The 10354-nt window shown below is 42.4% G+C and overlaps 2 protein-coding genes across 2 annotated transcripts; one reads left to right on the top strand and one right to left on the bottom strand.

Annotated features, from left to right (window-relative positions):
- Nucleotides 1–415: 415 nt before the first annotated feature.
- On the bottom strand, nucleotides 416–2409 carry K441DRAFT_626142 (uncharacterized protein). Its single transcript, XM_067646120.1, has 2 exons — nucleotides 1564–2409; nucleotides 416–1509 (listed from the first exon to the last, which is right to left on the bottom strand). Exons 1-2 carry the CDS (start codon nucleotides 2002–2004, stop codon nucleotides 778–780), a joined length of 1173 nt encoding a protein of 390 aa, XP_067509981.1. The 5' UTR covers nucleotides 2005–2409; the 3' UTR covers nucleotides 416–777.
- A 275-nt stretch (nucleotides 2410–2684) lies between these two features.
- K441DRAFT_533444 (ATP-dependent rRNA helicase spb4) lies at nucleotides 2685–4699 on the top strand (the record flags this gene model as incomplete). Its single annotated transcript, XM_067642285.1, has 3 exons — nucleotides 2685–2864; nucleotides 2915–3033; nucleotides 3088–4699. The coding sequence occupies 3 exons, from the start codon at nucleotides 2685–2687 to the stop codon at nucleotides 4697–4699; spliced, it is 1911 nt and encodes a 636-aa protein (XP_067509982.1).
- Nucleotides 4700–10354: the final 5655 nt, after the last annotated feature.

Consider the following 10354-nt stretch of genomic DNA (forward strand, 5'->3'; position numbering starts at 1 on the left):
GATCAAATGCATCTCAATTCGTCGGCACGAAAGCCAATGCACTCGAACTTCTCTAAATCTTTGAACCAAACATGGTTTCCAATCTTTGTAGTCTACCTTGTCAGCTTGTGGAGATTATCACCAGGGCACTGTGGCGTGGAAGTCTCCATTATTTACGTCTTGTTGCTAGAAGCTCAGTCAGAAACCCTTCCGCTATTTTATCTGTGCTTGTTTCACACAATTTGAATGAATATCTCCCGCGATATGTATTGTTTTCGGGACGGGAAGAAGGCACGAAATAGCTAGGCCTCGGCCTATTACAAGCTGATTATTTGGCCAAATAGTTTTGTTGTAGACGGGCATATAGTGGTCCAAGCAAATAACGTAAGACCCCAGGCTAGACAAAGGGTCTGATAATCACCGTAGTGTACCATCTCTGCTCATTAAAATTCGAATAATCACTGATTCGATGGGTTGGACGGTAGGCGGATTAGAAGTATATTTGTCTCCTGCGCTAATATGCAAGGCGACCTGCCGTTCACGAAAACCCATCAACTATTCGTACAGTGAATACCAAGGAACAGTCCCCTGCCTACATAACCATGCAAGTGAGGATAGAATAATAATCTAAGCCCGTCCCCGTCCCGCCAGCCTGTCCATTCCCCAATCCCCACACATGAGCTCGTCCCATCTCACCAACGCCGATTTTTACAAAAGAAACAATAGTGGAAATGGCGATCCGATCAAAATCTTAATGAAACTCTGTCCGAGAATGGAAACGAAAAGTCCAGTAGGGATCTACCCAAATATCTTCAAGAAACCCCAGAGTCCGGCGCTGCAAAGAACTGGAATAGTGAGGTTGTCGTCCCAGCCAAAGAAGTCGATTGCCTCGCTTGCGCTGGCCACGATTCCGGCCCAGAGGCTCATGGTACCGAGGGCAACAACGCCTGTGATGGAACTCTGCACTTCTGACCAGCCAAGGAGCCCACGGACTTGAGTGGGCAGTGTCAGCATTCCCTGGAAGGCAAATACATTAGGTCCGCTATCGTAGCTTGTAGGCATAAGTGGTGCGAGCCATCCCCAGAAAAGACCAGCAGTGATTACGCCAGTGATTAACGCAGCAATGCTGCCTGCTAAGCTCTTTCCGCGCCTCACACGCCATGTGCGGTGGCCCCAGAGTCTCCCAAAAGTCGAGGCTGCAGTGTCGCACCAACTGAGGAGGAGGACGCTCATAACGCCAACATCTTTTGGGACGAAACGCAGGACGATCCATGCACCAAGAAGGTACGAAATTACGCCGTTCCAACCATCAACTTCGGATTCACGCATGAAAGCGCCTAAGCATCGGATGTAGAAGCGATTGACTGAGGGGTACCGATGCCGGATGACATCGGTTGCCGCAATCGGAACGAGGAGAGCAAAGAGCACTGGATGAATTTGAGACGTTTGCGTGCCAGTGCAGTATAAATATATCGTTAGGAAGCCGATGGAGACATGGAGGATCTTGCGGGGAATTTCATGGCGGTGAATCTATATTTCTTATCAGTTATCGTTCATATGAGGAATAAGGCGGGGTGCACGTACGAAAGACCGCCATTTCTGGTGGATCGGGATTAAACCAAGCGGGCTAGGGCTCCGGCTCATTTCCCGCCAGTAATTCTTGTTTGCAGCTGCGGGGGAAAGATGGCCATTTATGGTGCTGTTTGTAAGACTCAAATTTGCTTTTTTGCCGGCTGCCTTGGAAGCTGTTCCTGATTTCGAGTTCATAGCGGTCAACCCGCTCATGCGCCTCCTCCTACCCTCGAGTATTGGACTCCTGCTCCGCGCTCGCGCACGCTTCTCCGGGTCTGAACCCGAGCTATCCTCACTGATCGGGGGCGGGGAAGTTACGCGCCGGTTCGCGCGAGCAGCGGACCGGGTGACGGGACCAAAGTAGCCATCTCTGGAGCCGGTCTCTGAGGGTGTGGGTGAGGGCGATATTACTCTTGGTGTGCGCGGTATTTCGTACTGGGCTGAGGAAGCCATGGCTTGCCGCCAGCAGTCGGTGAAGGAGGGGAGAGGAGGGGTTCGGATGAAGCCAGTAAGTGTGCAGCGCGCACGCGAACAGAAGTACGCGACGTGGGAGAGGAGGCTGTGGTCGACAGATGATTCTGCGCCTTGTAAATTGATTACAACAGTGGATGCATCTGATGCGTCAAATGTCGAACGACTTATTGGGAGCGAGGGAGCCAGAGTCAGGGACGATGAAGCGTGTTGTGCAGCATCGTCTATTGAAAGAGTATTGGCCACAGTGGAGGTGGAGAGGAGAGCGCCCCTTGTGGTGGGTGGTGCGGGTGGTGAAGGGAGAGGCCACGCGGGTGATGATGAACTTGGACTTGGGCTGGCGATTTTTTTATGCCTGCCACTCCGGACCGCGCGTGCCACGTTCTCCGTCTTGGCCGGGGCCCAGTTAGTAAGCAAAACTAGACAAATTTGCGAATATACAGGTGAGAGAGAGGTAATGTTTCTGATAAAATCGAATTTTTTTAATAAAAGCTTTGTGGAGGGGAATGGTCTCAGAGCATCCCTCGCCGCCAAGCCCGAGGCCCCCAGGCACAGACATCGGGCTTTTCGAGGCGCCCACGTGCTGATAGCGATCCGATAAGAAATTTATTTCTCGGTGCAACACTACGAAAAAGCTATGTATGCCTCATACGCCAATTATCATGGCTCCGGAGCCGAAATTAGACCCTCCAAAAGGCGCCTCAAGGGCCTGGGAAGCACTTACGCCTTCACTCTCGGAATGGATCCTTGATGCCGTCTCTACTATGGGCTTCACCCGAATGACCCCGGTGCAGGCTAGCACTATCCCTCTGTTCATGGGCCACAAAGATGTCGTGGTTGAGGTAATTCAGACGCTTGCTTGTGCATGGGCAGCTAATGACTTTTCTCCAAGGCGGTGACTGGCAGTGGCAAGACTCTCGCATTCCTCATTCCTGTTGTTGAAAGACTCCTCCGCCTCGAAGAACCCATAAAAAAGCACCATGTAGGTGCAATTATTGTATCTCCCACAAGGTTAGAAGTATTGCTATCTATGAAGCCATAACCTGGTTATCTGACCGAACATAGGGAGCTAGCAACGCAAATACATTCCGTCCTTCTCTCTCTACTCGCCTTCCACGCTCCCTCGTCCGAAGCATTGAAACCACTAGATGAAGATGTGAATATGGATACTGGAGAGGACGCTGTAGTTGCGCCTAAATTTCTAGCCTCGGCACTGAAAATTGTGCCGCAGTTACTTCTTGGAGGAACGACCACTCCTGCTCAAGACCTCAGCTCCTTCCTCAAGACATCTCCGAATATGCTAATTGCTACTCCTGGTCGACTTCTTGAGCTATTATCTTCGCCTCACGTGCATTGTCCGCAGTCCTCCTTCGAGGTATTGGTGATGGATGAGGCAGACAGACTCCTAGATCTGGGATTCAAGGATGATTTGCAGAAAATACTACAACGTCTACCTAAGCAGCGGCGGACGGGCCTTTTCAGCGCTAGCGTTAGCGAAGCCGTAGATCAGATTGTGCGTGTTGGCCTCCGAAATCCGGTTCGCATTGCAGTCAAGGTCAGATCAGCTTCAGGGGCCTCAGATAAGCGAACTCCAGCGAGTCTGCAACTATCATACCTCTTAACGCCGCCAACCCACAAACTTCCGTCCCTTGTGTCTTTATTGGGTAGTCTGACTCCTACACCTCAAAAGTCCATCGTTTACCTTGCGACTTGCGCCGCTGTAGACTATTTCCAACACATACTCCCGTCCCTCCTTCCTAGCTTTACCATTGTTCCTTTACATGGAAAGCATCCTCCACAAGTTCGCCGGAAAAATTTCACTCGGTTCGTGGATTCTATCACGCCAGCATTTCTAGTAACGACTGATGTAGCTGCTCGTGGGCTAGATATTTTTTCTATCGATTTGGTCGTTCAACTGGATCCTCCAAGCGACCCAAAAGCCTTCCTGCACCGTTGTGGTCGCGCCGGTCGAGCTGGAAGGAAAGGACTTGCGGTCACCTTTTTAACTCCGGGGCGTGAGGAAGACTACATTGCTTTTTTGAATGTTCGAAAAACACCAATCACGCCCCTCTCATACCCAGTAATATCAATATCTGATCTTGATGCCGAAAAGGCCACAGAGCAGATTCGGAATCTCGTACGACAGGATCGAGCGTTGCATAACAAAGCACAAAGAGGCTTTGTAAGCTGGGTACAGGCGTACAGCAAGCACGCCGCAAGTAGTATTTTCCGTGTCACAGACTTGAAATGGGATGAATTAGGCCATGCATGGGGACTCTTAAAGCTTCCCAAAATGCCTGAACTTAAGAAGTGGGAAGGTGATAAGAGCCTAGGAGTCGGTATTGATTTCAAAAATTACGCGTACAAAGATAAGCAACGAGAAAAGTTGCGTAAGCAGGAGTTGAATAACGCGGCCAAGAGTGAAGTAGCCTCCAATTCAAAGGTATCCGCTGGGATGAGTAAAGACAGAAAGGCCAATGCCTGGAGTCAGAAGAAAGACCAAAAAGCCGAGAGAGAGGTACGGAGAAAGAAGAAAAAGGCTAGAAGGGAGAATGAGCGACTACAGAAGATGACTCCTGCAGAACGTGAGAAAGAAAGAGAGCTTCAGGGATTGATTCAACAAGTTAAACAACAAGCCGCGAAGGACGAAGAGGAATTTCAGGGCTTTAGTGATTGACGCTGACCAAATGGCATTGATTTTCTCTCAAAACCGTATTCGCTGATGCGGGTGCAGCTGTATATTATGCAGAAGTCGCAGAATTCGGCGGGGTATTGTATATGGCAAAGTTTTAAGCCTTAAGATCGGCATGAAACCTTCCTGGAGAGGCAATGCCAAGTTCTGCCAGATCAATCGAATTCAACCGAAGTTCGTCGAAGACCTCGTGCGAACGTGCGCACGCATTGACCACCAAGACCACTAACTATTTAATTATAAGATTCTCGCGCTATTCCTTTCTCTTCTTCTTGGATGGTAACCGTCCAGGCGCGGACGGTCGGGGGCGCCAGACCCGAAACGGCCTAGCATACGCGAGGTCTTGGCGCCCTAGATAACTTCACTCTCAATTAAGCTCTTCAATCTTAAACACCTTAACGCTTAATTAATGAGCAAAAATTAAGTAAGCTAGAGCTCTATATTAGCTATATACGTTATATACTAACTTATATACTAGATTTCCAATCTACTAACTCTTCCAGAGCTTTAAAAATGCCTCCTAAGTAAGTAGTTTTAAGGTTATATGATTTTTATATATTTTTAGAAAAAAAAGTCCTTTAAAACTATATTTTTAAATTTATAAAGATCTCTTTTTTCCTTTCTTAGTTTTATATTATATCGCTTATTAGTTTCTTAATTATTCTAATATATTAGCTTTAAATTAATAACTTTAATTTTTTTTAGGAAATTTTTTCTCGGTTTTTTACTATAGCAATAACTTAATTATCGGATTTTCTGATATCTTAGGCTTTCTTTCTCGCTAGAAAGAATTATTCTATATACAGCCTCTTACTTAATAGACTTATAGTTTTGCCTATTTTTTTTTTCTTCTTATTTTTTCTAAGAATTATTTTAAATTTTGGGTATTAAATCTGCTAATGCTACTGCCATCCTTACTACTAAAAAGGCAGTATACTAAAAAAGATGGTTATTTAGAAAGCTATTAAAGGTATATTTTTTTTAAGTAGTTTTAAGAATATACTAATTCTATCTAGGAAGAACAAGATAAAGACCTTAAGGAGAAATTAAGGTAAGAAATATTCTATTTTTTCTTAGTTTTTTTAATATTTTAAAGCTGGTTTCTAGGGGTACAAAGACGTAGATCCTAGGTGCTATACTTATTACATTTAAAATGCTATATAATTTTACCATTTTTCTAATAAATAAAACTAATTTAATATTTTTTTAGAAAATGCCTACTAATGGTAAGATTAATAGTACTAAGGAGGTTAAGAAACTTCCTTATAGCTATAATTACGAAGTATATTATTAAAAATTCTAATATTAGTAATTTAATTTCTTACTTTACCTAGGAATTAATTCTGGAGCTATAGTATATAAAAAAGGGTTTTTAGGATATAAGAAATCTAGTTTATTTCTTATATATTTTAATAAAACTAACTTTCTTTAGGGTAATTCTAACTTAAATAAAAATAAAAGAATACCTAAGGTATTTGGGAGATATAAATCTTGCTGTTCGTACTAACTTAATAGCACGAGTGAGTCAGATCTAGGGGCACGAAATATATATAGTATCGTATGCTCTTTTGGATAATAGTAACTGTCGATTGTATAAAGCAGACTACGTGGTCTATATACTGATGCACCTCCCCCCTAATTAGTTAGTGCTTTATAAGTGCACCAGACGCGTAAGCGAGTGGTTGGTGCACTGAACGCGTAAACGCGTACCTGGTATACCGAACGCGTAAGCACGCGGTTGGTACAACAGGTGCTGTAATTATACACTGGCGGTACTTGAAAAATAAAACCACCTATGTACAGCCTCCGTAATTGCTTTAATAAAACCATAAAACATAAAGGAAAATACATAGGAAATCTCCCCCGAGGTGCCGTCTAGGCTGCCTTCCAAACGGTGCCCCAAGCTGGCTGTAAGTTCTGCTTACGGTCCGTAAAATGAACCGTACGGCCTTTTAACAGGCAGTAGACGAGTCATAAGTTAGATCTTAAGGGCCGTTAAGGCGCTAGTGCTAAGCGAGCTAATGGCGATTTTCTATCCCAGGGATAGAAAATCGTGATTGGTTAATTCGACCACCGTGGCAGAATAATAGGCCGTATAAGTCGTACGGCCTTCCAACGGGCCGTAGACGTACCATAGATGCTCCGTTAGTCTCGTTCCACCTATTCCATAACTTCTAGGTTAAGCTTATTCGTGTCGATTAGGGTTTTAAGGGCTTAATACGGCTTTGCCTTAGTCATAGCGTCTACTAGGTTATTTCCGCCGCTGATTTATTTAACCTTTGTAATCTCGCGTCGTTCATAGGCTTAACGTAAGCACATTAGGTCAACTATAAGCCTCTTCTCTTATGTTATACCTAGCTTAACTAAGCAGTCGTAGAGGGACTTTAAATCGGTGCATAAGATTAGGGGTAACTACTCCAGTTATAGGATCTTCTAGACTGTTAATTTGATTGCGGCTGCTATATTAAAGCCATAGGCTAGTGTATATAGTTTAGAAGCTAGTATACTTCGGGTTACTTATTTACACTTAATTAAAGACTAGTATAGTATATTTGCGTCCTAATTACGGTCCGTAAGTACAATTATAAAGCTAATTTGTAATAATAGGTCCCTATTATTAGCAAAGGAGGCGTCTATAAATACTAGTAGGCTAAGGGAATTTAGGTCTAGTGGTACGAAAGTAAGTCCTTTTATCGCATTATTGATCTACTATTAAATGTGCTTATTAAGCTGCTTAATATTTTCTTCTTGCGGATCTACTGCCTGGGCCATAAAGGATAAATTGTAGGCAGATTTAGGTTGGCAGACTATGGCAATATAGGCGCCTCTTGCACGCTATATAGCGTATTAGTCCTTTATATTTATGGTTTTATAGGTCTCTTTATAGGAGCTAGTAAGGTCTATAGGCTTTACTATAATAGGCTTTAGGTTTTAAGCTTGGCGTTCCTAAGTTAGCTTAATTAGGTTGCCCTTTTATATAATTAGGCCTTTATTAAACTTAATTGGATTTTGCTTAGTTAACTGCTCTTACGGCTTTACTAAGAACTTAGCCTTTTATAGTTTAGTTTCTTTAGTATCCGTAAAGGTCTGGTCTGCTAAGAATAGGGTATTGTCTATTTAGAGTCTAATAATACTAAGGCCGTTTAATAGGCTGTATAGGAGGTAGGGGTTGTAGGTTAACTATTCCATTTTAAGTTTACTAATATAGTGCTAGTAGTATATCTTAAACTAGTGGTTTCTAGCTTCCGGTACTCTATAAAGAGGTTTTATAACCTATAAAATTGTTTCTAGTTATAGGTTAAGCTCACAGGGTAGTTATATAAAGATATCTCTACTTAGATAGGTGTTAGACTGCATATAGGCTTACGAGATATCCTATAGGTAAAGGGCTATAGGTTTGCTTTGCTGTAGTCCAGGCGTAAGTATAAGTATAATCCGTTAGCTGACTCGTTAAATTGTAGGCAATTGCATAAGAACTAAGCCCTTCCCTTAGTCGTTATAGGCTTATATAATAAGTCTTAATTTTTTAAAAGCTTTATTAGTACTAGGGTGCTTAATTTTGTTAATAAAGCGTGAATTAAATATACGGACGCCTTGCGGAATATCTCTCTCCGTTATAACCATAAAGATACCCTTTTTAAGTAGTCCGTTAATCTCTTTACGTCGTAAGTCTATAAACAGGGTTTCCTATACTAAAACTAATATATCTATAGGCGGAGATTGCCTTACGGATATTCCTGCGGAGGTTAGGTAATTTTCTATTATAGTGTTTTTAGTTATAGGGTGCTTTTAGGGGCGTCCTTAACCACGCTTTACGGTAGGTTTAGTAGGTTTAGTGGGTTTCTAGGGGACTTCTAGGGTAGGTAAGGGTGCTTCTAGTTTATCTAATTCGGCGGTCGCTTCTGGTTCGTTTAGTTCGGCGTCATAGGTGTTTTTAGGCCGAAAGTAGGGTTTTATAGACGTGTTCCTAAAGCTGGTCGGGCCGCTAGGGAGTTATACGCAGTATGTCTCGTCTTCTACAGCTAGTAGACGATAAGGTCTGGTCTAGTTGCCGCTTTTACGCCATATGAGGACTTTAGAATTAAGCGGGAGGTTATAAACTAAGGTTGTGCTAGGTCCGTTACGGTAATATAGGGCGCTATTAACAGCTTATTTAGCCCGTAATTTAACTATTTCGGCCATTACCTTCCGTATTATAGCTACTCGTTCCGTAATAGATAGGGTAAAAGGGCCTAGGTTACTTATCCTTGGGTAAGCTCCGTAGACTAAGAGGGTAGGTACTAATTCGTTAGGGCTAGCGGTATTATTAATAGCTTTTACGGCTATCTATAGAGCTAGTTCCTTTTAGATATCCTTATATTTATCTATAATAATTTAGTAAGCTCTTTATAAGGCTAGGTAAGCTCGCTTAATAAGCCTAATAGATTAATACGCCTTAACTAGAACAGCTTTTGTTAATATAGCTATAGCCATAGCATACTGCTGGAATTCCTTGCTAATAAAGTTCCTATTGGTGTCGTAGGTAATATACTTAGGGGGTCCAACGTATATATTAATCTAGTAGGTCCGTAATATATCCTAAGTATATTTTATAGATATATTTTGCAACTAACGGGCGGCTTAATAGCGGGTTACCTCGTTAATTATGTGTAATACTAGGCTGCCGTTAATATATATAATGTCTATATACACTAAGTGGTTAAAATTAAGGTCTTTATAAAGAGTAAACTTAAATCGGCCTAGGGAACGTCCGTATTTCTAGTAGAAGGAGCAGTATTTAGTTAGGTAGTTAACTGCCTTCCTATTAACGTCATTGTGTCCAGAGCGTTTAAGGACTCTATATAGCTTTTCGGCTAACGGGTAGCTAAAGCGGCGGTATAGGCGGTAGATCTTAGTACTGGTAAGGTAGCACGGGTTATAGTTAAAAGATTCCTAAATATAGGTTTGTAAAGTCTCTCCCCATATAAGGAACGGGTGTCTAAATTGTTGTATAATTGGTAAGGTAATATACTTACTTTCTAGGGTAGTTATGGGGCCAATTAGGGTGTCCGTGACATTGTTATAGTATACCTATAACCTATCTATATCTATAAGATAGAGTAGGAAGGGGGTGTCCGCTTTTACTACGTGGAAGTTAACTAGGCTAATTGGAGTCTTAATTTTAACTAATCTAATTAATACGGTTGAGCCGATGCCGAATTAGACGTTTACGGCCCCAGTTTACATAGTATTAATATCCGTATTGTTATTTATGGTGGTCTTATATGCAAGATATTGTCCGTAACCTGTAGTAGACTTCTTAAAGGCACCTATATTAATTATAACGCCGTATAATTCTTTAGGGGTGTAGCGTTTAATAGTAATATATATAAATAGGTCCTGTTTATAGTCCGTAATATCTATAACGGGTCTAATAGGTGTGCTTATGGGCTAGTTTTTAGGTGCAATTAAGTATATAAAGGAGCGATTGGCTAATACGGTCGTAATATTAAAGGCTTAGCTATCCGTAAAAGGTCTAAAAGTAGTTAGGAACGTCTCTAAGGTCTCCTATTCCTAAATATCTAAGTTAAAGTTAATTATAAGGGCTTCTATTAACTCGTTAAGAGACTCCTCTACTTCCTCTTCTTTATAGTTTAAGAT

The sequence above is a fragment of the Cenococcum geophilum genome, assembly GCF_001692895.1.
Source record: "Cenococcum geophilum 1.58 unplaced genomic scaffold K441scaffold_2, whole genome shotgun sequence".
Taxonomy (NCBI): domain Eukaryota; kingdom Fungi; phylum Ascomycota; class Dothideomycetes; order Gloniales; family Gloniaceae; genus Cenococcum; species Cenococcum geophilum.